At 36.6% G+C, this 27880-nt stretch overlaps 1 protein-coding gene across 1 annotated transcript in view; it reads left to right on the top strand.

Moving 5' to 3' along the window:
• TTN (titin) overlaps nt 1-27880 on the top strand; it is a 509207-nt gene that overhangs the window by 74733 nt on the left and 406594 nt on the right. Inside the window, 6 exon segments of the mRNA XM_029605898.1 lie at nt 1169-1334; nt 1686-1917; nt 3972-4256; nt 4370-4495; nt 6697-6885; nt 14469-14525. Of these exon segments, the coding sequence (XP_029461758.1) occupies nt 1169-1334; nt 1686-1917; nt 3972-4256; nt 4370-4495; nt 6697-6885; nt 14469-14525 (1055 nt within the window).

The following is a 27880-nucleotide window of genomic DNA, read 5'->3' as shown; positions in this document are numbered from 1 at the left end:
TACCACACAGTAAATAACATTTAACACTTAATGGAGCTTAGTAAATGAGGCCCTTTGTTTGTACCTGATGCAATGGAGAGTGAAGTGATGTATTTATTTTTGTATACATTTATTTATTTAAAATATTTTTTTCTGCCTATAATAACTATTCATGCTAGACAAATTACAATAGTATCACATAATAATCATATATAAATTTAACAACACATTTGTAAATTCACTGTGTCTTAGGGCCTTATTTTCTAAATGTATCGCACGCGGTAAGGGACGTTTCGCACGCGAAATGTCCCTTTTCGTGTGTGATACCAAAATGGGGTCGGAGTCGGCCCCGGAAGAGGAGGAGTTGGGGCGTCACTGGGGCCGACTCCGCAAAGCCTCCGTGGACGACGAAAAGGTAAGGCCCTTTTCGCGTCTGCATCCGCGTTCACTCCCAATAGCTACACCTCCTATGGTGGCGCTATTGGGTGCGAAACTGGCAGTGATCGCACTGCGACGGTGCGATCGCTGCCGGCTAGCGCAGGCCCGCCCACCGTTTTGGCCCCCCGCCCCTCATTTCCTAAAGTATCGCAGGCCTGCGATACTTTAGAAAATGAGGCCCTTAGTTAGGAAATGCCTCACGCAACAGAAGACTTTTAACCTTCTTCCTGAAAAATGTAAGATCTTGTAACTGTCTGACCTTATTTGGAATAGAATTCCAAGGTCACAAGGAGTATCAGGTGGTATATAAATGCTGGCTTCCCTGGTTCATAGCCCACTGTGTTAATCAGTAGGCTACTCTTCCCCTCTTATTCTGGGCCTATGGGTAAACATCTTAAAAATCAGATTCTGAATGACCATTCTGAGTTAGGTATACATCCTATAAAATATCCCCATATTTGTTTAGCTCATACCAAAACCTTATGTGGTAGATTTTAAAAGGTGCGTGCACGTGTGGCCGGGCCCTTTTGAAAATGTGCGTAGTGCGCGCAGGGCCTGGCCACGCACATAAGTACTGATAATTGTGCACATGGCCCTTTTAAAGTCCACCTTTATGCTAATAAGCCTTATAATAACAGAGGTAGTCTACCATAGAGAACAATTACTAGTTTGTTTTTTCACTCATTAAAACTCAGTTGTCTTTAATGTTACTAGTAAATATAATAAAATGCATTTTTGATATGTTTTGTAGAATGAAGGTTCAGAAGGAAAAATTTGTGCACCGTCTCCATTTTCCAAGTGTGCGGATGTCTGATGCTGGCCAATATACTGCTGTAGCTGGAGGAAATATGTCCAATGCTAATCTGTATGTGGAAGGCCGTGACGTTCGTATCAGTGCTATTCGGAAAAACATTCATGTATGTATATTGAAAGATATTACATTACAGTCACAATTTTTTTTTTTTTAATTATAGTAGCCAAAGTCTTGAAAAAATGCTGAGTCTTTCAGAACAAGAAATTAAAATAGTCATTAGAGGTTCATACTTAAGATGCTTTGATATGTTAAAGTATTTTGTATGCTTTATTATTATGAGGCTGAAGTGGGTAGACCCATAAGAAAGTGTGGGACAAACACAGAAGATCCTTAGTAGTGGGAAAATAAGAGTAAAGATAGAGATCAAGTAGGATCTGTAGTACTGCAATTATTATCTACCATAATATTTTATGTTTTTGTCTTTAAACGGTTTTTGTTCTTGATTTATTTGCAGGTTGTTGAGAAACAGAGAGCAGTAGTTGAATTTGAGGTCAATGAGGATGATATTGATACTCGCTGGTATAAGGATGGCATAGAGATTAATTTCCAGATTGAGGAAAGGTATCAATACATTGTAGAAAGAAGACTACATCGAATGTTCATCGCTGAGACCATAAGAAGTGATTCTGGAGAATACACCTTCTCGGCAGGAAAGAACAGGAGTTCTGTAACACTTTATGTTAATCGTACGTATAGATTTAATTCCCTAGTTTGCTTTCTTCCAACAACTTGCAAATCTTTTATACTATACAAGTATAAATCTCCTGTAGGGAAAAAAAAAACAGCTGGTTCAGCTATCTCTTCTCTGCAGTGACATAACTGATGTAAAGTAGCAATACTGGCAACAATTTTTAAAAAATCAATTCAGCTGTTATTTAAAGCAACCACAGTCATTAATGTACACCTTTTTTCATTCTGATTCTTCATTCTTAAAGAGAAATCGTTTTTTACATTTTTTAAAACCTTCACTTACTTTGCCAAATTTCACCATTATAGGCCATAATAAAGTCTGCTGTTGCAGTACTAATCCTCCTGAGAAATTCATGTAGGCATCACACTGAGATATGCAAAGTACGAAAATATCATGAACCACTGAAAAATGAACTCGTGGAATGAAATTTATAAAAATGGGAATATGCAGTGGTGGCTGGTGTTAAACTAATTGCACCTCCAAAACACTGTCTTCCGTTTTCATATTCATTTTTATTGACTTTTAAGTAGATTTAGTATAAACAAAAAAATGTAACATAGTAAACAAATCCATCCAAACAAAATGCCTTCTAAAGGAAATTCTAGTTCTTTGCATCATGAACAGAGCTATGATGGAATTGTCCAGGTTCGCCGCAGATGGCGATCCCTGTTTACATAAGGGCCTATTTGAAGGTGCTGGGTGGGTGGGAGACCTTGGGGAGGGAGTGACACCAAGGGGTGGAGGGTCCTGAGGAGGCACTAGTTTTTGAAATATTTACTGGCAAGGACTAGAGGGTTGGCACTGTAAATGCGATTTTTTTAAAATCCTGTGGCATTTGAAGGGGGGGGGGGGGTCCTGGTCTTCCGGGAGATTTTAATATTAGTGATGCTGTGGTGGGAATCAGGCTTGAAGGCTCACCGTACAGTCTTTTTTAAAAAAAATTTGACAGGATCGCCACTTACCCAGATATCTTTTGATATCCAGGTAATTTTCAGGTTATCTGGCTACGTAAGGCCAGATAACTTAGTCGGTTGTAATTTAAAATTGACTGAGTAAGCCAGATAATATGACTCCTCCCTGAAATGCCCCCGGAATGCCTCTTGTTTTATCCAGCTAGATTCTATCTGGATAAGGGGGTTGAATATCCTAAATTTTGCCATTAGATGGATAACTTTAAGTTAACCAAAGTTAAATGGATTTTGAATATTGACCTCTGTCTTTTTAAGTAGGCAAGCGGTATATATGTACAAGAGTCACTTGGATACAGTAGGCATGCAGTGTGCAAGTTTGAATATGTGAGTTGTGACTGAATGAATAAGAAAGATACAGAATAAAGCTGGGAATGTGTATAAAAGTAGGTTCAGAAAAGAATAAGTGAGATGGTGTGTATATTTCATAGGCTAATATAGGCATTAGAGTACACCAAAATACATTTTTAAAAGCTAATTAAAATTGATCCAATAGTAATAGGAGAAGGGCAGCAACAGCAGTAGTCAGGCCTGTTGGCAGTAGTAAATACATTCATCCTGTCTATGAAACCAATAGGGCAGTTAAATACATTATATAAACAATCCCTGAAATTGAATTTAATGCAATACAAAAAATTCTAGGGATATTTTACTTTATATACAATTTATTTAAATATATTTTTTGTACATATTTGTATCGTAAATATATTTTTTTCTGAGGGCTTCAGGATATGAATAAAAGGCACATCTATATTTGAGTAAATCATTATAGGCAGTCTTGTGGGCGGAGTAGAGGGCATTTTTGGAACTTGTGTGCCGGTTCCCTCTGCACATTGAGAATGTCTTTTATTCTGGCCATAATGAATGGGTTGGTTTTTTTTAGCGCTGAATACATCATGAATGTTTCCTTGTATGGAAATTACTGTTTAGAAAACCCTAAATATTTCTTGCCATTCACAGATAGACTTTGGATAAATCGAGTCCTGTTTGTAAAATTATGGGAAGGGTATCTTAGTACAGTGTTTTTGCAGCTGTTTGAAACAACCAGTGTTCTCATCATTTTTTCCTCATTTATTTCTAGTTCCTGAGCCACCGCAGGTTGTAAGGGAACTGGAACCCAGCACTGTGGAATCTGGCAGGCCTGCACGGTTCTGTGCCATTTTTTCAGGCAGGCCTGAACCCAAGGTTTCCTGGTTCAAAGACGGGCAACAACTTTCTCCAGGCTTTAAGTGCAAGTTTCTTCATGACGCTCAAGAATACACTTTATTGCTGATTGAAACGTTCCCTGAAGATGCAGCTCTCTATACCTGCGAAGCAACAAATGATTACGGGGTAGCCAGTACTTCAGCTTCACTTTCAGTCGAAGGCAAGTTCTAGTCCCACCATGCCTTAATGATATTGAAAATGATGGTGAAATCATTGTATGAGGTGAGTTTTACCGCCTGATGTATTAGTAACCAATTTGTTCTCTTTGTTTAGTTCTAGAAGCTGTTTCTCCTGATCTAGAAATGCCAGTTTATCCACCTACTATCATAACACCAATCCGGAATGCAATTACTGCTGAAGGACAGTCTGCACGGTTTCAGTGCAGAGTTGCAGGGACAGGTCAGTATAAGAAACTAATAGTTTTATAGAAATAGTGTCGAGTTAGTATTGTGTGTGCAAAAGCAATTGAATGTTATTTGTACAGTAGGTACAAGTCCTAATTGAGAATATATGCATTGTCATTAAGTTCTTCCTGGTATCTCCTAGATTACCATAACTATTTTCTTCAAGCTATGGGGAAAAGAGTGATCTGATGTCAGATTGAAACAAGAATGAGATGTCAATTGGGTTGACTGAGAGGATAGTTTGATAGATAAGAATATTTTTTATTAGTGATGTCATTGATGATATACAGTAGATATCACTGCAGAGTTAGTCTACTGGCAATGAACCTGTTAGCAATTTTGTTTACAAATATGTGCTGCATAGCATGGTATATGTCACTAATGAATCAATATCAAACATAATGGTTCTCCCCATGTCAGGTGGATTGGATAGTAACATCGCGGGAGCAATTTTTAGGCTGCTGTTGGCCTTCAAGCTTCCCTGTGGCCTTTTGAAAACTCAGGTTGGCAGGGGCACTGGAAGCAGGTGCAAAATACCTGTATGAAATTAAAGGCAGGGATTTAGTTTAATACCCCATCCTTCCAGAATAGCAGTACAGCTCTGGCTGGCTTACAGCATTTCAAAATGAAATCGCCATACATACATCTGCCTATTTTACTTTAGTTTTTAACTTTCATGGCATCCATAGCAAAAGTAAAGTTATGCAGTGGGGGGGGGCTCAGCATGCACCATGCCGTGTAAGTATTTCCGCGCACATCTCAGGTTCATTCCCCGAAATACCCATGCCCTGCCCGGACCACACCCTTGGTCCCCCTTTCCGTGATGTGCGCGCTGTGGCATTTACGCGCGTATCCGGGCGGCTTTTAAAATCTGCTCGGCACACACAAGCCCGACATATTTGCACCTCTCCTAATTAATGCGCGTCGGGCTTTTAAAATTCACCTTTATGCACATGAATGGCTTTTGAAAATTGCTACGATATTATGTTATATGACAGTTCACCTATTAAAGCTTTACGTGCTTTAGTGAATAGCATGTTAAGCACACTGCACTAACGCACATTGAAAATGTGTATTTACTCTTGCTTTTAATGCTATTTAGCAAATGGGCTCCCTAGTATAATACTTTCTATTGTACTTCATTTCTGTTCTTTGACAAGCAAAATTCTGTAACTCTTAGTCCTGGCAAAGATGATTTGACCAATATTAGCATTATCCAAAGGTGGCATACATGAATTATTTCCACTAGAGAGGTTAGATGTCAACTGTGGTACTTTTTAACTATTTAAAATTTTGTAAGCTGATTTAGAAGTAGTAATATGGCAACTTGATTGTTAGTAATGGTTAAAATTCTTTATTTGTATTTCTCTCTTTTGGGCATTTTGAAGTAGTGATACTTGACATTAAAGCTCAAAAGTCATGGTTTGAATGTGATTCTATTAAATTGGTTATGGTGATCATTGTCTTTAATGCTGCTTACCCTTAGCAACAAGAAGTTATGCATATTGCATGGCAGCATTGAATGTGGATACAGATGTTCTTTGCATCTGGTGTATTGAGATTTTAGAGGAGTGTCTAAAATCATTTTAATCACATGAAAATATATTTTTTAACTTTTACAACTATTGGTATGCTATAAAAGATATGACCACTTACATAAACATTGAACAGGAATCATCAGAGGAACAAAAATAGGTGGAAATAATATACTCAATTTCATTTCCTCTTTAACATCTAATGAAGTACATTTTTTAGTAATAAGAAGGTTTTTTCTTAGTTGAAGTTTTGGATGTGAATGTTCTGCTTATTAGTTGAGATACCTATATTACAGTGCTTAAAACATTTTAATGCATTGTAGCTAGCTCAAAAGTGGCCCTGTACTACAGTACTTTACACAGTTAAGATATAAAATATTAACTTTTGAAACAACAGTTTTTAAGGTAAAATTGCCTTTTCATTTTTGTGTATTTGGTGGATGTATGATTCTCTCTACCTTTAGTCAGCATTCATTGACAGTTAAGATGTGAAATTATACCTGAAGGGTCTTATTTCAGTCTGTATTTTTAGTAACCTAAAAATGTTTGACGGCTGAGTTTAAAAATGTGTAACTACCCCATGTGTAGGTACAGGATATACATTGAGACCGTACTTCACTTACATCCTAGATCATTTTCTTTTTTTCTTTACTTTGTACAGATATGAAAGTAAGGTGGTATAGCAAGGATAGAGAAATCAAGCAATCACGTTTCTTCAGGATGACTCAGTTTGAAGATACCTACCAGCTGGAAATTGCTGAAGCTTACCCTGAAGATGAAGGAATTTACACATTTGTGGCTGGCAATTCTGTTGGCCAGGTGTCTTGTACTGCTAACTTGAAATTGGAAGGTATGTCATTAAAAAAAACTCTTTAACACTACTAGTTTTAGCATAATAGTAATAATAATAGATGCAAGTCTTAGACCTTCATGTTACTGTTGTTGTTTCTATCAATCATTACCATGTTCAAATGCCACAGCATGCTTCTTCATAGTATGGATCTTGCATCCTCGTCCGCATTTTACCGTGTGCTTCAACGCACACGGGTCACATTCTTTCGTGTGTTCCATGCTTTCCGTCTTTATTCTTCAACCACTTGGTTTCTTTTCATCCCATATCATGCATCAACAGAGGTACAAACTTCCTATTGATTTCAGTGCACTAAAGAAATAATCCTAGTCAAAATACTTATTCTGGATGGAATAAAAAAATAAAATCAAGATAACTAGAAAAATCATCTTTTTATAATATAATATTGTAACGTAATATCAGTTGAATTAAATTCTGAAATTAATTTGAACATTACAGCTTGTAGGATGGGGGGGGGGGCATTAAAAATGGCATGCGTTTATAAGGAATTAAAATTGTTGAAGAAATTATGTCAAAGTCCCAGTGGCAAGGTTCTTTATCTGCTTCATTAAAGGCAGAGCCTCTTGGCCAAAAGCCTAAATCCATCCATCCAGGCTGTTTGCAGAATTTGTAGCAGAGAAACAGATTTTAAGCAAGAGTTTCTGATTGGCCAAAGCCAGAAATCCTGTGTTTTCCAACCAACAGAAAATACTTCCAACTAAAGATAATATTTTCTATTTTGATGAGTCAACAAACACAGCTACACTTATTATAGTTGATGCTTACTTAAACATGCTGGCCATACTCTTTCCAGGGAAGAAATAATACTAGAGAAGCAGCTAGTACAACTACACTTAACAATGACCACAGAAGGTAAAGCACCCCCCTGCTGTCATTAAAAGGGATTTAGTCTATGAACTAATACATCTGCACATTGGTACTAATTACCTTAATGCCACTATTCATTCAAGTCTTACACCTGATAGTATTCAAATATAACCACTTTTACCAGTAAATCACTCTCTTTTTCCTTCTCTTAAAGCCTAACAATATAAACCTTAAGAAAATTAGTTATCCTAACTAACTCAAACTATAAAAAGAATGTGACTAAATGTGACTCACACTAGATCGATATAGGCAACTCTGGTCCTGTAGTCCCACAAACATGTCTGGTTTTCAGGACATCTGCAATGAATATACATGAGAGATAGTTGCATACAGTGGAGGCGGTGCATGTAAATATACCTCATGCATATTCATTTTGGATATCCTGAAAACCAGAGCTGTTTGTGGCACACCAGGACCGGAGTTGCCTATCCCTTTAATAGACTATATCACTGCCCTTGAAATTATAGATTAAATTAAAAAGTGCTTTTCTATGTTGCAAAATTTAAGATTTTAATATTTATTTTCTGTTTGAAAAATAATTATATTACCTAAGAATGTATGTTTGGCCAGGGATACATTGTATGTTCTCCACATGGTGACTCATAAATAGTTTAAAAATTGTGCTTCACAGTTCTGAACAACCCAAATGACTCGCAAGATAAGCATCCTTCCAAAAAGAAATTTGCCTCACGTTTTACTCTCATTCAAGTAAATTTTAAAAGCCCGCCGCACGTAAAAAACGGGGGTTATGCTCATGGCTGAGCCTTGCGCACGCCACACGCATTTTACAAAGGGCCTGGTCACACGCGTAACCCCTGTTATGTGCCAAAGTGCCGAGCCGAAAGAAATGGACAGGCCGAGGAGGCATGGTCTGGGTAGGGTGGAGGGGGGAAACACGCGCCAGAATCTACTGGTAAAATATAAAAAAAAAATTTTAAGTTAGGTAGGGGGAAGGGGTTGGGAAGGAGAGGGAAAGAGGTAGGAAGGTAAGGTTACGGATAGGAAAGTTCCCTCCCACTCTGCTGCTTAATTGGAGCGGACTGGGAAGGAACTGGGGGAGGCCTAAGTACGTCGTCGCGTGTAGGTTTTAAAATCCCCCCCCCCCCCCGCGTGCACTAGTCGCAGACCGCCCGCTCATGCAAGCGCGGATTTTAAAATTCGGTACACATGTGTGCACGACCATCGGATTTTATAACATGCGTGCGTCCATGTGCATGTGCCGGGAACCTTACGCAGGTCTTAAAATTGACCCCCTTTATGTACAACTTTGACAAAAGATTGATATGGTTGTAAGTGTAGGGGTTGCTATATGCTTAAGTGATTAAAAACAAATACATTCTGTGTCAATATGGACTAAAACAAGAGTGGTGAAAGAAGAAGCTACCTTGCACATCACCAGAATGAGTGCTCCATCTTCCATGCATTTTGTGAATCACTGTATGCATTAAAAACATGCATTTTTCATGCCAAGTTTACAGATGAAAATCAAAGCTTTCATTATTTTCATCCATGCCATCTTATTTGTTTCCATCGTTTGGCCTAGCAAAATATTTTAGCTTTTAATATTTTTTTTATTACTTGATCACACAGTAGGTAGAAAAAGCATTACAAGTTCAGCAGACGTTCATGATGATTCCCCTTTCACAATGGAGGCCAAAATGTATAAAACAGAAATTAAATCACTCCAAGAAACATCATATGAACGTGATGTACAGACTTTTGAAAATGTTTCAGAAAAGTCGACCATCAAAGTTATGTCTCTGAAGAAAGTAGGAGCCCACCATAAAACAATGATTTCTCAAACTTTTGATAAAAGCACCAGCATTTTGGGGGTTACTAATCATGAAGCTGGAGATGCTTCTCTGAAGATCCTCCTGCATCTTCATAATCTAACTGTGAAATGTGGTGATACAGCTCAGTTTATTTGTGCTTTTGAAGGGGAGCCCTTTCAAGAAATTACATGGGAACTCGAAGGTGGAAAGGTAGAAGAATCTGAGAGAATAAAGCTGTCACAAAATGGCAGTACTCTGTTGCTCACAATCTTTAACATTGAGTTATTAGATCAAGGACTGTACAGTTGTACTGTACAAAATGCATATGGAAAGAAGACAACTACTGCAGGACTAACAATAGAAGGTTATTTACCATGATGACTTACCTCATTTTAACACCATATTCTCTACATACATGTTACTTAAGGTTTTTAGTTGTAGAATTTGACTTATAAAATGTATATATTTTACATATTTATTGTGTCTGGATGAGCAAATTCTGAGTCTTTTCTTTCCCAAATAAGTTACACTAAGTCTGTTTTACATATACACTGACTTCATCTAAAGTTAAATTACATTATATGTTTAATTCTTGAACAAACATAGGGCCTGATTTTAAAAAGCATTGTCAGGCTTAAAATTGGATTTTACCCATATAAGTGGGCTTTTGAAAATTGCTATAATACATTGGTGGCTGCTGCCCCAACCATACCACCGTGACGAGTGGGCGGGTGCCACTGGTAACATGGCGACTGGAATCCACTTGCCATGGAAACACTATCCAGCCCCCTCCCCCCCCCAATCTCCTTGAGATGCTGGCCTCTAATCTCCTGGGCTCAGAGATGGGGGGGGGGGTCGCTACTGATACGACAGCCATGTACCTGGTCCCTTGGGGTGGTGGGCAAGCAATAATCTCTCTCTCTCTCTGCTGCCCCTCAACATGGTGGCCACTACATGGGGCGTGTTGCATGCCAGGACTACCTGGTGGCAACTGCATGGCCATGTGATGATTTCAGTGCTGGCAGGGGAGGTTTTCTGCTGGCTGGTTGCTGGCATCAATGAGGGGGGGGGGGGTCGTGCGCTCAGAGGAGAATTGAAATCTATGGAGGCACTATTGATCCTCTTTTCGGATTGCTACCACCTACCCGCAGATGTCTATTCTCCCTCCCCCCTACCTGATTCTAACAGCATTATGCCTTCCCCTTTCCCATATATCCTTTGAGTCATAATTCTAGACAGCTTTTGTTGTATTAGATAGCATCTGTTGCAGCAGGTGTCTGAGCCTCTTGGGGATGGGGAGTATTCTGTTTGGCCGTTCTAGGACGCCATTACTGTCTATCTCCAACACATAGTACAAGTCAGGATATGGCTCAGGACTCCATGAGCAAGGCCTTGAAAGCTGTGGTAGGTTTTGGGTAAAGCTGCCTAAGGGCAGGTTCGGCCCCATTGCGCAACATGGGGCTAATATTTGGGCATTGAGAGTGGCCGGTTCAGGGCGTGTGGCCCTGGTGGGAACTCTGTGGACACAAATGGTATACTCTGACTGATTCAGTGTGTGGGGGGGGGGGATAAAAAGGGGTTGTACCAGTTGAGTCTAAGCACCTTGATTTTAGAGTTGTATTGTTACTGTTTTAATGTTAATAAAGCTGCGGCAACATTTATTACAAAGCAAAGTCAAGGTCTCTGCCATTTTATTGCTATTGACCCTTGTTAGGGTTAGGAGTGAGGGGGAGTGGGAGTGGGCATATGGGGAGCTGCGGCAGCACCAGTCCTGGGTGCCCCAGGTTAATGACATTGAATTGTTCAAAGGATTAACCCGGGTTCAAGTGTACTTATGTGGGTAAATGACTTTTGAAAATTGCTACAATAGTATGTTACATTTACATGTGTAACTCCTTTGAAAATTGCTTCCATAGCTTGTAGCACCAGAGTTTGGAAGCAACACATGTAGAATTTGATCTCCTATATTTCTCTGCTCACCCATTCCCCTTGAATGCTAATATTGCTTAATATCTTCATAATCTTATTTATGACGTGAAAAGCCCTAAATAGAAATGTTTTTCTCAGCCTTGTGCAGAGAAGACCTGTCTTTTCCTTTCATGTAGGCACTGCAACAGAGTTGGGTAGTAGACTAGTAGATATACCCTACTAAGGATTTTCTCATAGGTAAGAGAGGAAATCTTTGAAAAGTCGAGCCATGCGCACCTTAGTAAAGCTGGTCCTTAAAAACCATATCTTGTTATATGCTTCAATATTACAAAACTAAACAAGGCAAATAATAATACTCACCCTCTACCATTTACATTTTATGCTGATGAATTATTTTTTAAGCAGTTCCCGTTGAAACCCCCTCCCCCAAGATATATTTAGGTTTGAAATGTTACATATTTCCTCACTTGTATTCCAGAGAGTTCTTCACCACTAGTGTCTTCTTTAAGAAGGTATGATTCAAAGTGTGTTTCTTGCTTACTGCAAATGGACACCAGCTGCTAAAGAAGAAGCTATATTAGGAAATCAAAATATGGTTTCAAGAATATACTATATAAAGGACATTTTCATAGAGTGCACTCTATAGTAAACATTTTATCTCAGATCTATTCTGTGTAAGTAGAATAGTATGCAATGTGTTTTTTAGGCGGTCAACTATTGATATTCAATAAAATCTACTACAGAACAATATAAGTTGACAGTATTTTTTGAATAAAAACCTTGCAGGGTCATTCTTTATTGTGCAGTGTGCCAGTGTTGTGGCGTTATTGTTAAAATTAGGGGAAAGGGAGGAGTGTGGGTGGGGTTTGGGCAGCATTATCTCCCGGCAGCGCTGTGGGTGATAATGTTTTTCACATTATCACCGGCAGCACCACGGGAAATAACTACATCTTTTCCCGTGACGCTATGGGGGCGATGGTGTGTGATGCAGCCAAACTGCGGTGGGCAAAACCACACCACCACGATGCGGCCAGCTGCTCACTATCTCCCCCCTCCCCCCACCCCATAAATTAAGTGGTTAATCTCCTGTTATTTCATTGCAACCATTAGCAAAACCTTCGATATGCTATCACTGTATCTAATTCACTTTAAAAATCAAGATAACAGTATACTTTCCAAATTTGTTACAATAAGCATGATGCCAGCACGTTCATTCTAAAATAATCCAGGTTTAGGTTTAAAGTAAATGTCAAGGTTAACTTTGTTTATTCTTTATAGTCTTTTAATATTTTTAGTCGTAGTATTATGAATTTTTCAGTAGATTCCGTTTACCTTTGACTTTCATCTTTTATTCGAGAGTTCAGGAGCCATGGTCTTTTATGCACAATAAGGAATGTCTTTTGTTAACCAAAAAATAGAAAGGATGCAACCAGAGATGTCAAATGTTGAAGAACAGAACCTTTCAGGACTAAAATAATTTCAGATACTTCAGAACTGGTTTTAGAACTCATGCACTGCACATTTCTCTTTCATACTAACCACTGTTATGTCTTTATATTTTCTTTTAATAAGTTTCTGTTATTATTGTGACACATCTAATCTAATCATTTCCTAATTTTATTCTTGCCTTGCTAAAGGAGCACAAGACAAAGCAGTCACATAAATTACCTTTGAATCAGGTACAAAAAAGCATTAAAACACAAAACAAATTCAGTTTAGGTACACCTATAAAGTCGAACAAGAATCCTTCACAAAACTTCAAGTATGTCAATAATGTTGCAAACACCATAAGGAACAGAAAGACAAAGGAACATCTTCCGATGTTGTGCCATGTTAAGAATTAATATAAACTGCTTGAAAAAGTGTCCCCTGAAACTATTGTAGAAGAACTTACTTTCTGTTATAAAAGGTGTATTCACTCCTTGTGTGACTGGCTGTCCAGTCAGGCACTAAGGGGTCGATTTTCAAAAACACGCACATGCGTTCATGTGCACGAGGATCCCGGCTTGCGTACAAGGACGCGCCAATTTCATAGCATAGCATGCGCATGTTATAAAATCCGATGCGTGCCAGATGTTCGGGTGGTCCGCAACTCGAGGGCACGAGGAGGGATTTTAAAATTATGCGCGGCAACGCAATCAGCCATTTTTCCAGTTCCCTACCCCCCCTTGTCTAACCTTCCTTCTCTTTCCACTCTCCACCCCGACCTCTGATCACTACCTAGCTACCCCAAATTTTTTAATTTTACTACTTACTGCTCCTCCGGATCAAAAGTATTTTCCGCATGCCGGCAGCCAGCCTCCGTCCCTCCCCGCCCTGCCCAGACCACACCTCCCGGCTCACCCCTTTTTCAGGGCCCGGCACTTCTGCGAGTAACAGGGGTTACGTGCGTGGTTGGGCCTGTTCTAAAATGCACACAGCACATGCAAGGCTCGGCCATGCACATAACCCCTGTTTTTTATACACGTGGCCCTTTGAAAATTTACTTGTAATTTACTTGTAATTGAGGAGTCTACATCAAGTTCCCTAAATTATGATGAGCCACTCTGCAATTTAAAAGAATTGAAAGTCGATCAATAACAGAGTAATAAATACATGTGCAAAATTGTGAATTCTGGAGGATAAGGCGAATGTAGTACTCATCTGAGAATGTCAGGTTGGCAACTGCATGTTCCTTCAAAATGTGATGATAAAACAAGAAATCGTATTCATCTGTGGACTATTGTAATAATTACTCAGTGTTTAAGGCATGTTGAGTTTTAGACCAAAAATATAGTGTCAAGTTTTGGAAGAGTATAACATTCGATTACTTTTTCTCTATTATTCAAACATTTCTCATATTTTATGAGACAATGAATTGTTTTTTTGGCATTATTTTACGTATTTATGTGTGTTTATGTCTGGTCAGCAACAACTGTAAATGTTCAACTTTTTGAAAATCTTGGTTTATATAGAAAAATCTTATTCCATTAATCTATTTGTATTTTATTGTAGCTCTTGAAGGAGATATACAGGAAATGATAGAACAACAAATTGAAATGGAAGTGAAAGGTAAACTTATAAATAAATACCATCTTTAAATTATTACTTAATGTAAATAAGCCCTAAGATTTTCTATATGCTTTTACTTGTTTTCATTCAGTAAATGCTAGGCAAAGTTATATTTGTAGTCCACAAACCATTATTAAGGTAGACTTGTGGAAATCTACTGCTTATCCTTGTATAAGCATCATGGAATCTATTTACCTTTTGAGATCCTGCCAGGTACTTGTGACCTGGATTGGCCACTGTTGGGAACAGAATACTGGGCTTGGTGGACCTTTAGTCTGACATAGTATGACAAATCTTATAAAAACATTGCATGCTTTAGTGTTTTACAGTATACCTTTGTTTAAAACTTTAAAATTTAAAATGGAAAGGTACCTATGGATGAAAGTTTAACTTGACACAGCGAGCTTTCCATCAGGTTGTGTAGGTGTTACATGTTTTGAGGATATGTACCAACTGAGGTGATCTGGCACTTTTAGTGTCAGATTTGTGACTGTTTGTCTTGCATCTTTGCTATACTGTGCATGCAAACTAAGATAAAGGGACGTTTTAAGCACAGTTCTTTAGTTAATACATGTATAAATGAAATTGCGCTGTGGGGGACCCTGAAAATTTCAAAATCATTTTAAAACAGATGCAAACTTCAGTGCCAAATCTTAGAAGGTCTACATTTTCTGGTTCTTTTGATCTTTAATTGGAATTACATTTTTGCATTGTAGGATTGTTTTTCTTAATTTTTAAACATTTTGTATGAAAGCACCATTATAATTGCAGTCTTGTCAAAGCTATTTTTATGGCAGTGTTAATTAGCACTGACTCATTAATAACCCTGGTAGTCTGAGCCCTCGTGTTCATTGGCATTTGAATAGTACTGAGGAACACAGTTTTAGCACTGGAGATACATTTTTTCCAATGCTATAATATTTAGCCTGGCACAGCGTAATGCTAAATAATACTAGTGCTGGATTGCCATATGAGTCCCATTGTGTGCAGTAGTTCATTTAAGCTTCTAATCCATGCTTTGCAATGATTTTATTTATTAAAAATGTAATTTTAATGCATGTCATAATTTATAAAGAATGATATTATAAAACATTTCTTAAGTTCATTTTTAAACTTGTTGTCTTAACAGTAATTACACAAGAAGCACAATTTAATAGCTGAATTATATCACAAGCATGGAAAAGATATGCATTCTGCCTCCTATTTTCATACTCATGCGCACACCATACATTACTTGGTCTTTGCAAATGCCTTACATCAGTGGTTCACAACCATCTTCTAGAAGCTCACCTAACCAATCTGATTTTCAGGATGACCACTATGAATATGCAGGAGAAATGTTTGCATACATTGAGACTCCAATTTTTGCAAATATCTCATGCATATTCACTATGTATAACCTTGAAAACCAAACTGATTGGGTGTGTCTTCAGGACAAGATTGAGAACCACTGCCTTATATGGCTTGCAGATAGTGTACAGTATGTGGGCAATGTTGCTTGCGTTTTTGCATAAAAATTTGAAGTCTGTGGCTGTATTAGTTCGAATAAACGCCTTCTCACTTTATTATAGCTGGTTATTTCCAAATACAGTTTGTGCATATCTTTCCAAAATAAATTTTCTCAAATGTCTGAACATTTTACCCATGATCAAAGGATCAGAAAGGGCGTTTATTCCACTGTCTGCAAGTCAGGTAAGATTTTTCTCTTAGCCATCAAACAAAGACCTTTTCAAAAGTTAAAACATACATGCACATAAACATTTTATTTCGAGATTCATTTTTGTTTGTTGAAGAAGAAATTTCCACAGTTTGAAGAAAGAACAGACAGCGAACGATTTTCGTGTCAGAATCTTTAACAAGGTCTTGCGTTTATTCGAACAAATATGGTGAGTGAATTTTTTTTCTATGTATTTGAGCATGTTTATTATTAAAATTCATACAATACTATTTTATTTATATTAAATTTTCATTTACTTTATAAAGCATTTGAAAAATGCTAAAGTCTGTAATGTAATCTCATTTTTTATAGATTTTTTCTTCAGTGATGAACATGAATATTCAGAAAACAGAAGAAGTTTGCGAGATGCTTTTTCAGATACTAAAGACTACTTAGATTCTGGATTTGTGACTTCTAAAAGATGTGCAAGCAAAACATCATCTATAAGTTCCTTGTCAGAATATATTAAACCTTATTTTACTCAAAAACTTAAGTTCAAATCTATTGTGGAAGGAGAACCAGTAGTTTTCCAGTGTAGATTGATTGCCTGTCCAATGCCATCAGTTTTATGGTTTCATAACAATAGGCCAGTCCATAAAGATCTTCGTAGGGTAATGAAAACTGAGAGTGATATGTACCTGCATTGTTCCAAGTTACAGATTCAAAATGTTCAGGAAAGAGATAGTGGAAGCTATAAAATATTTGCTATTAATAGTGAAGGGTCAGCGGAAAGCACTGCTTCTTTGCTGGTTGCACTCAGAGAAAAACAAGATGTAAACTATTTAGGTTTTTTGAGAAGGTCAGACAGAACTCAAGAAAGTATTAATTCTTTAATGCAGAAGAGAAGAGAAAATAGGTTGAAGGTATATCTTAAATGTATTGGTTCCCCTTTTGAAAAGAGGAAGGAAACTAAAAAAATATCTTCTGGAAAGGTTATGATGAGAACAATAATCTTTGATAGAAACTCTGCAGTCAGGAAGAAAGAACTGGTGTATGATAAGAACCGTAAAGAAATTCAATTGATTAGAAGTGAAATGCATTCTGAAACTGACAGAATGCTTGATGAAGAAATAATAATGAAATTGCAACGTTTGCGTGCAGCTAGAAGAGCTTTAAGAGATGAGAGAAAAAGTTTTCTTTCTTCTGGTGCTTCATCTGAGTTAGATCTTGAGTCTTCATGTAGTGACAGAAGTAATACAGATTACTATGCAGAAAAATATAAAAAATATAAAAGCATCTCATTGCCTGATATACCGGGATATATGGGCACTTCTTATGCTACAGTAGATTATTTTAAGTCTGATGAATTAAAGAGTCAAATAGAACATATCTTGCGACCAATTACAAGTCAACAAGGAACTTTTCAATCCAAACCATTTCCAATATCATCCGAACAGATTTCAGGAGAAATTCTGCAGGAACATTTGGATGTAAGAGATAAATCTAATGCTGTTAGAGACAATTATTTATACAAGGATTCTTTTGAAACTAAACCTGAAATGGATAGAAAAATAGAACAAAAAGACCTTGGCCAATTTGATGCTTTGACAACAGAAAGATCTGAGCAAACACCAGAGTACATAATATATGTAAGTGATGAATTTAGTGAGAGTACAAAATCTGAAAATGTGACATCTGATTCTGTCAAAGAAGTAGTGTCTGAAGCTATTGTTGCATTGGCTAGCCCAAGAAAAAAAGCTAATGTCAATTCATTTGTAAGCCAAGAAAATATAACTGAAATAAAACAAGCCACGGTTAGAAATGCCAATGAATTCATTACAGAGATAAGAGAAAAACCAAGCACATCTGAAATTCATTTTCAGAAATTTTCACAACCATTGCGTCCTATGTTCATTCATGATATTGAGTCACAAGAAGTGAATGAAGGAGAGGAATGTAAATTCATTTGCCATTTTCGTGGAAATCCACAGCCCATAGTCACTTGGTATAACAATGAGAAACCCATACTGCAAAATCAAGACTATGTGATTGATGTAAAAGAAAGTCATTCTGTGCTGACTCTTTGTAGTGCCCATGCCCAGCATGAAGGATCTCTTACTTGTGTAATATTTAATCAGTATGGAACAGACACAACATCTGGCACTCTAAAAGTAAAAAGAAAAGAAACAGTTAAAAATAAACCACTCATAGCATGTAAGGTGTCACAAGACTTTGCTGAAAAAGGAGATGAAGAACTCATTATTCTTCTTGACCATGACAAACAAAATCAGTTATTTAGCTGTAAAAATAGACTCACCCTTGAAATTCCACAGATAGTCATACCCCCACCATGCAGTGCTGACTCTTCTTCACTTTCAGTCCCTGTAGAAATTAAAATAACTGCTCCTACTCCAATTCCTGAACAAGATGAGGATGTAGAATATTTTTTTCAACCAACTGAATTCATTCCTGATTCTACCTCCAAAGATCATACTTCTCATGCAGTAAAGCACAAATTTAAGTTCTCTTTTGATGTGGTAAGCAAGCCACCAAACATTTTAAAAGATCTTGAAAGAAGCATTAGTTGTAAAGAGGGAGAATCAATTATGCTTGAATGCCTAATATCTGGAGATCCTGTTGTAATTTGGCATCAAAATGATAAAGTGTTAACTTCATCCAGTAAGTTTAGGTTTGAGGAAAGAGGTGATAGGTACCAGTTGTATATTGATAATATCTGTGCTTCTGATGCTGGCAAATATAAATGTGTTGCTGAGAATAAAGCAGGAGTAGTTGAAAGTACATCAGATATTAAAATTGAGAGTGCTGACCCAAGCATTTTCATTAGTTCAAAAGAAATTATTGCTCCAGTTAAGAAAGCTTCCACTGATCTTGATATAAATATTCCAACTAAATGTTTAAATAAGTCTTCAGTAGATTCTGATGAAAAAGAATATTCTGCAGATCAAGATTTTAACAACTTCAATGCACTGAGGCAAGTAAAATTGACAGATAATCTAATGAGAGCTACACATACAATTTTAGAAAATGTTTCTGAAAGCCAGGACACAGAGACTAAAGTAAAAAGAGTTAGAGATAAAGTTATTGATTTTGAGAAAATGACACCAATAAAGAAAAGAGTTCCTAGTAAATATAGTATTAAAAATACATTGAATGAAGTACAATCTATAGAAAATATACGGACCCCCATTAAAGATTTTAATGTTAGTGAAAATGAAGTGGAAACCCTTGAGGCCAAACAGTTTTCACAGAAAATGAAACCTGATTTACATAAACATCTTTCTGACTTAAAAAGTAGCCCAGATACAGAAGGAAAAAGTGTCATTCTGGATATGTCTTTTGTGAATGTGAAGGAACACATTCATGCCTATGAGTTGAAACTTTCTACTAAAAGAGATCAGCCAAAGCAAGAGGATAATGATCAAAATGACAATATTATGTATTTCACAAACACTTTGAGGAGGAAACCCCCAGATATTTCTATATCAGAAGAGAAATATGACACCTGTCAGTCAAGATCAAAATTCCAAAGTTTATCCCATGATCAGTATTGTTTTGATGATCAGTCTGTAGAAGAGCAGTCAGTAAAACACAGTCCTGCACAAGTGTTGAGTTTAAAAGGAGTCAGACAGTTACCAAATATCGTATTAAAAGAACAAAGCAAAGAATTATCTTTAATTGAAGATTTTAAAAAGAATGAGAAACAGGAAAAACATGAAGAGAAACCAGCATTGGGTCTGGAGACAATGGACCCCATGCACCAAAAATACATATTTGATTTACAAGAAGCATCTTCTACTGATGAACAAAATAAGATGCAACAAGAAGGGATATTTGTCAAAAATGAGCATCTTATTTCTAAATCTTTAGATTTGGATCCACTTAATGATGCAAAAATTTTACCAACAGCTGTACCTACTGTAGAAGAAAGTACTTTTTTGAGCCAGGATTTTTCTAATCAGGTTGAGGTTTTTAAAGAAGAAAGTAGAGTCCAAGTCAGAGAATTATCAAATATCCTATTAGAAGAGCAAAGCAAAGAATTATCTTTAACTAAAATTTTAAAAGATTTTGAAAAGACTGAAAAACAGGAAGAACATGAAGAGAAACCATTTTTATGTCTGGAGACAATATTAGATTCTGACCAACAAAAATCTACATTTGGTTTACATGAAGCATCTTCTACTGATGAACAAAATAAGAAGCAGCAAGAAGTGATATTTGTCAAAAATGAGCATCTTATTTCTAAACCTTTAGACCTGGATCCACTTAACTATACAAACATTTTACCAACAGCTGCCCCTACTGTACAAGAAAGTACTTTATCGAGCCAGGATTTTTCTAACCAGGTTGAGATTTTTAAAGAAGAGAGCAGAGTCCAAGTCAGAGAATTACCAAATATCCTAGAAGAAGAGCAAAGCAAAGATTTATCTTTAACTCAGCATTTCAAAGATTTTGAAAAGACTGAAAGAAAGGAAGAAAATGAAGAGAAACCAACATTATGTCTGGAGACAATAGATTCTGACCAACAAAAATATACATTTGATTTACATGAAGCATCTTCTACTGATGAACAAAATAAGAAGCAGAAAGAAGGGATATTTGTCAAAAATGAGCATCTTATTTCTAAATCTTTAGATTTGGATCCACTTAATGATGCAAAAATTTTACCAACAGCTGTCCCTACTGTAGAAGAAAGTACTTTTTCGAGCCAGGATTTTTCTAATCAGGTTCAGGTTTTTAAAGAAGAAAGTAGAGTCCAAGTCAGAGAATTATCAAATATCCTATTAGAAGAGCAAAGCAAAGAATTATCTTTAACTAAAATGTTAAAAGATTTTAAAAAGACTGAAAAACAGGAAGAACATGAAGAGAAACCATTTTTATGTCTGGAGACAATAGATTCTGACCAACAAAAATCTACATTTGGTTTACATGAAGCATCTTCTACTGATGAACAAAATAAGAAGCAGCAAGAAGGGATATTTGTCAAAAATGAGTATCTTATTTCTAAACCTTTAGACCTGGATCCACTTAACTATACAAACATTTTACCAACAGCTGCCCCTACTGTACAAGAAAGTACTTTATTGAGCCAGGATTTTTCTAACCAGGTTGAGGTTTTAAAAGAAGAGAGCAGAGTCCAAGTCAGAGAATTACCGAATATCCTGGATGAAGAGCAAAGCAAAGACTTAACTCAATATTTCAAAGATTTTGAAAAGACTGAAATACAGGAAGAACATGAGGAGAAACCAGCATTAAGTCTGGATACAATAGACAAGGACCAACAAAAATCTACATTTGGTTTACATGAAGCATCTTCTACTGATGAACAAAATAAGAAGCAGCAAGAAGGGATATTTGTCAAAAATAAGCATCTTATTTCTAAATCTTTAGACTTGGATCCACTTAACTATACAAACATTTTACCAACAGCTGCCCCTACTGTACAAGAAAGTACTTTTTCGAGCCAGGATTTTTCTAACCAGGTTGAGATTTTTAAAGAAGAGAGCAGAGTCCAAGTCAGAGAATTACCAAATATCCTAGAAGAAGAGCAAAGCAAAGACTTATCTTTAACTCAGCATTTCAAAGATTTTGAAAAGACTGAAAAAAAGGAAGAAAATGAAGAGAAACCAACATTATGTCTGGAGACAATAGATTCTGACCAACAAAAATCTACATTTGATTTACATGAAGCATCTTCTACTGATGAACAAAATAAGAAGCAGCAAGAAGGGATATTTGTCAAAAATGAGCATCTTATTTCTAAACCTTTAGACTTGCATCCACTTAACTATACAAACATTTTACCAACAGCTGCCCCTACTGTCCAAGAAAGTACTTTTATGAGCCAGGATTTTTCTAACCAGGTTCAGGTTTTTAAAGAAAAGAGCAGAGAATTACCAAATATCCTAGAAGAAGAGCAAATCAAAGACTTATCTTTAACTCAATATTTCAAAGACTTTGAAAGAAATGAAAAGCATGAAGAACATGAAGAGAAACCAGCATTATGTATGGAGCCAATGGACCCTGACCAACAAAAATATACATTTGATTTACAAGAAGCATCTTATATTGATGAACAAATTAAAATACAGCAAGAAGAATTATTTGTCAAAAATGAGCATCGTATTTCTAATAATTTAGATTTGGATCCACTTAACTATGGAAAAATGTTACCAGCAGCTGCACCTACTCTTCAAGAAAGTACTTTTTCGAGCGAGGATTTTTCTAACCAGGTTGAGGTTTTTAAAGAAGAGAGCAGAGTCCAAGTCAGAGATTTACCAAATATCCTAGAAGAAGAGCAAAGCAAAGACTTATCTTTAACTCAATATTTAAAAGATTTTGAAAGAAATGAAAAGCATGAAGAACATGAAGAGAAACCAGCATTATGTCTGGAGACAATGGACCCTGACCAACAAAAATATACATTTGATTTATATGAAGCATCTTCTACTGATGAACAAAATAAGATGCAGCAAGAAGCGATATTTGTCAAAAATGAGCATCTTATTTCTAAATCTTTAGATTTGGATCCACTTATCTATACAAAAATGTTTCCAACAGCTGCACCTACTGTACAAGAAAGTACTTTTTCGAGCCAGGATTTTTCTAACCAGGTTGAGGTTTTTAAAGAAGAGAGCAGAGTCCAAGTCAGAGAATTACCAAATATCCTAGAAGAAGAGCAAAGCAAAGACGTATCTTTAACTCAGCATTTCAAAGATTTTGAAAAGACTGAAAAAAAGGAAGAACATGAAGAGAAACCAACATTATGTCTGGAGACAATAGATTCCGACCAACAAAAATCTACATTTGATTTACATGAAGCATCTTCTACTGATGAGCAAAATAAGAAGCAGCAAGAAGGGATATTTGTCAAAAATGAGCAACTTATTTCTAAACCTTTAGACTTGGATCCACTTAACTATACAAAAGTCTTACCAACAGCCGCCCCTACTGTACAAGAAAGTACTTTTTCGAGCCAAGAGTTTTCTAACCAGGTTGAGGTTTTTAAAGAAGTGAGCAGAGTCCAAGTCAGAGAATTACCAAATATCCTAGAAGAAGAGCAAAGCAAAGACTTATCTTTAACTCAGCATTTCAAAGATTTTGAAACAAATGAAAAGCTTGAAGAACATGAAGAGAAACCAGCATTATGTCTGGAGACAATGGACCCTGACCAACAAAAATATACATTTGATTTACATGAAGCATCTTCTACTGATGAACAAAATAAGATGCAGCAAGAAGGGATATTTGTCAAAAATGAGCATCTTATTTCTAAATCTTTAGATTTGGATCCACTTATCTATACAAAAATGTTACCAACAGCTGCACCTACTGTACAAAAAAGTACTTTTTCAAGCCAGGATTTTTCTAACCAGGTTGAGGTTTTTAAAGAAGAGAGCAGAGTCCAAGTCAGAGAATTACCAAATATCCTGGAAGAAGAGCAAAGCAAAGACTTATCTTTAACTCAATATTTCAAAGATTTTGAAAAGACTGAAAAACAGGAAGAACATGAAGAGAAACCAGCATTATGTCTGGAGACAATAGACTCCGACCAACAAAAATATACATTGGATTTACAAAAAGCATCTTCTATTGATGAACAAAATAAGAAGCAGCAAGAAGGAATATTTGTCAAAAATGAGCATCTCATTTCTAAATCTTTAGATTTGGATCCACTTAACTATGCAAAAATGTTACCAACAGCTGCAGCTACTGTACAAGAAAGTACTTTGTTGAGCCAGGATTTTTCTAACCAGATTGAGGTTTTTAAAGAAGAGAGCAGAGTCCAAGTCAAAGAATTACCAAATATCCTAGAAGAAGAGCAAAGCAAAGACTTATCTTTAACTCAATATTTAAAAGATTTTGAAATGAATGAAAAACATGGAGAACATGAAGAAAAACCAGAATTATGTCTGGAGTCAATGGACCCCATCCAACAAAAATGCACATTTAATTTAGAAGAAGCATCTTATACTGATGAACAAAATCAGATGCAGCAAGAAGCGATATTTATCAATAATGAGCATCTTATTTCTAAAAATGTAGTTTTGGATCCACTTAACTATGGAAAAGTTTTACCAACAGTTGTACCTATTTTACAAGAAAATACCTTTTTGAGCCAGGAATTTTCTAACCAGGTTGAGGTTCTTAAACAAGATAGCAGAATCCAAGAAGAAAAACTGTCTGTAACCCAGACCCATGAACTAACAGCAGGTAGGGACAACAATGTGATTTCTTCTCCCCAGTCAACCATGACAAATGGCAAAGTGTGTAAGCATGATAACACCCAAGATGAAATATTTTTCCAAGACCAGACTAGTTTTCCAGTGATATACGAACCTGTTAACCATAATCTCCAAAATAATGCTCCTGTTGAAGAAACCTCAAGTCAAGAACTGCATTATCAAAAAGATGTAATTGATGTCCAAGAACATAATCTCTCAACAAATGCTACACAAACAAATCTGATTTTAAGAAATGAACTAGATAACAGTAATTTTACTCTTGGGCAGAATCCAGATTCACAAGAAATACACAACTATCAGAAAGGTATGTGTTTAGAAGAAGAAATAAAGGAACAGGTTAAAAGCTTTACACATGACAATGCCAAAGTTAACATTTTGCTGGAGCCTCAAATTTCTGCAAGTCAGCATTTTCAAAAGTGCAACCAGGACATAAATGTGTCTGTTGATGGAAAGAGTGTAGAGAGTATGTCTGAAGATGATTATAATTTTATATTGGATATGAAAGAAACTTCACAAGAGATAAAACAACAGACTATAGACAAAATGGAGCAGCAACCATTGCAAGTTGTTTTACCTGAACAATCCTTTGACAGAGAAATACATAGATCGGCAGTTAATGACAGGAAACCTGAACCAATGTGTTATGAACAAATGATTCCTAAAGACGTTTATGTTAATCAAGATGAATCAGATACATTATCTGAAAAATTGTCTTCAAGTAAATATTTTCCTGCTCTGACCAATAAAACAAACAATCTAAAGGAAGACAAACTGGAAGCAAACCTGGAACATCATTTTGATAAAGATATGTTACAGACAAATGTGACTTCAAGGGATCTTGAAATACATGCTGCTGAAAAATGCCTTTTAGAAAATGGTTCTGAAGTTCACAAGCAGATTACAACTGAATTATTGGAACCTGAAACCTGTAGCTCTCTTACAGATTATCTGCTCACTACTGAGAAGCAGAAAACCTCACAATCTAAAGCTGCTGAAAACGAGGAATATGTCCAGGATGATACTGTCACCAGTTCTGAGATTGAAGATGTAACATTTAGCATGGTGTATGATTTTTATAATCAGCAGCAAGCCCATGCTCGTTCAATATCTCCTGAATCGGAAATGTCAATTGAAATTGATAGCACTGCAGGTGAGGAAGTAGTAGAATTTGAAAAGTTTTATACTCCACCTTCCTCAGCTGAAAAATTGGAGTCTCCAATGTCTCCTGAATGTTATCATACTCCCATAAGTACACCTGATCTGTTTTGGACTCCTTTAGAATTGGCACACTCTACTGAAAGTAAAAAGTTCTCATCAAGATCTCCAATGTACCTCACAGCACCTGAGCTCTTTGGAGCATCTACTGCTAAAGATGTTCAGCCTTTGTGTTTTGCTATTCCACTAGAAAAAAGGAGCTTAGGTGATGAAGAGAACATCTTTGAAACAGACAGAATATCTTATGAAGCAGTTAAATTTAAGAGTAATGAAATACCCCCTGCATTTATTAGGCCCTTGCCAGGTAAAAGGATCTGTGAAAACAGTATGCTGACTTTCATTACAGAGATAATAGGCTATCCTGTTCCTGATATTAAATGGTATAGAAATAACTCATTGATTGAAAAAGATCAAAGAGTTAAAATAGACATGGAAGGTAATGTATGTATCTTGGAGATGCAGAATGTTCAAAAATCAGATGAAGGAGAATATATGTGCTGTGCAGTAAACATTAAAGGAGAAGCAAGAAATGTCACCCAGGTTGAAGTTTTCCCTCAGGATGAAAAATATGTAGCATTGCCACCTCCTGTAACTCATCAACATGTTATAGAGTTTGATTTGAAACAAAGCACAATGTCAAGATCTCCTTCTCCCCAAGAAATACTTTTGGAGATAGAATTGGATGAGAATGAGGTTCAGGAATTTGAGAAGCAGGTGAAAATAGTCACAATTCCCGAATTTACTTCCGATAACAAAAGCATGATTGTTTCTCTTGATGTTCTTCCTTTTTCTTTGGAAGAACCAAACCTAGATCTTCTCACAAAAGAAAATGAAGATGTGAAAATTGCCTTTGAAGTAACCGAAATGCCACCACGCTTTACAAATCCTATTTGTGATTTGGAAGTTCCAGAGAACTCGGAAGCAATATTTAAATGCTCGGTGATAGGTCTTCCTGTTCCTACAGTGATGTGGTTTAAAGAAAATGCAGTCATTAAGCCAGATGTTAATAAGTATGTTGTTAGTGATGAGAGAGGAAATCTAAGTCTAAAAGTCTTCCATGTTTGTCATTCTGATGGTGGATCTTACTTTTGTAAAGCAGTAAATAGTTTCGGAGAAATTATGAGTAAAGCTCTTCTTGTTGTAACAACCTCAGAAATAGTTACTGCAAAGACAGGAGGCAGAGAAGTGGCTGATATATCTTTAGACAGTGCTAAGGAAATGCCTCAGAAATTTGATTTACTTGTTGGCAAAATGGTTCCAAATGGCAATCAGACAGAAATAGAACTTGAATTTGAATTTGAACGTGGTGCAGATAATTCTCAGAAAGCTGTTAAGCTAATAGCTGTGACCGAAAAAGAGCATGAGGAGGAAGGGGATAAATGTGTCAATATTAATTTTGATGTTTTTGCTAAGCCTTCTGTGGAAGAGGAAATAGAATTTAAGGCAGATGAATCCGACAGCTGTTCCTTTGAATTTCAAGTTACTGAAGCACCCCCAAAGTTTACCGTACCTCTTTCCAGCTGCACTGCATCTTTACATACTTCAGCTTGTTTGCAGTGTTCTGTGGTTGGTTTCCCAGTACCAAGTATCAGCTGGTATAAGGATGGTGAATTGATTCAGGGAACCTCATATATCATTGAGGAAGAACCACTAGGTTGCCATAAGCTAATCATTACGAGTGTAGTCCTGAATGACGCAGGCGTGTTCAAATGTGTGGCGACTAACACAGGAGGAACTGCTGTTACAAGTGCAATGTTGGAAATAGATTAAAATAGGGACGGTAACTTTTAAACGAATATGCGCACCATATGTGCACATATGTGGGTGCACGGCCACATACGCATGAATCGTATATATAAAATACGCCTAGCGCAAGTATGTGTGCTCCTAATTTTAAGCATTTACATGAGCAACTGCTATTCGTGCATTTTCCTTAGGATTTATTAGCTTTTACATGCGCAAGTGAGCTCATTTTATAACAATCGCGCATGAAGAAAATGACCAGTTGTACCAGTTAGTGCACCAGTTTGCCCAGTTTATCTCTATGTCATCAAGACCTCCCTGGTTCTTTAGCCTGAACTCCCCCCAGTTTGACCAGACCCCTCCCACAGTGCATATTTGGCTATAAATAGTTTTATTCAGACTTATACCTGATAAATAGCAGAAATAAATATTCACATGCTAAGTTCGCAGGATATAAAATCGCAAATTTATATGAT

Source organism: Rhinatrema bivittatum, chromosome 6 (assembly GCF_901001135.1).
Source record: "Rhinatrema bivittatum chromosome 6, aRhiBiv1.1, whole genome shotgun sequence".
Lineage (NCBI taxonomy): Eukaryota > Metazoa > Chordata > Amphibia > Gymnophiona > Rhinatrematidae > Rhinatrema > Rhinatrema bivittatum.
This window is presented reverse-complemented; position numbering and strand designations above follow the sequence as displayed.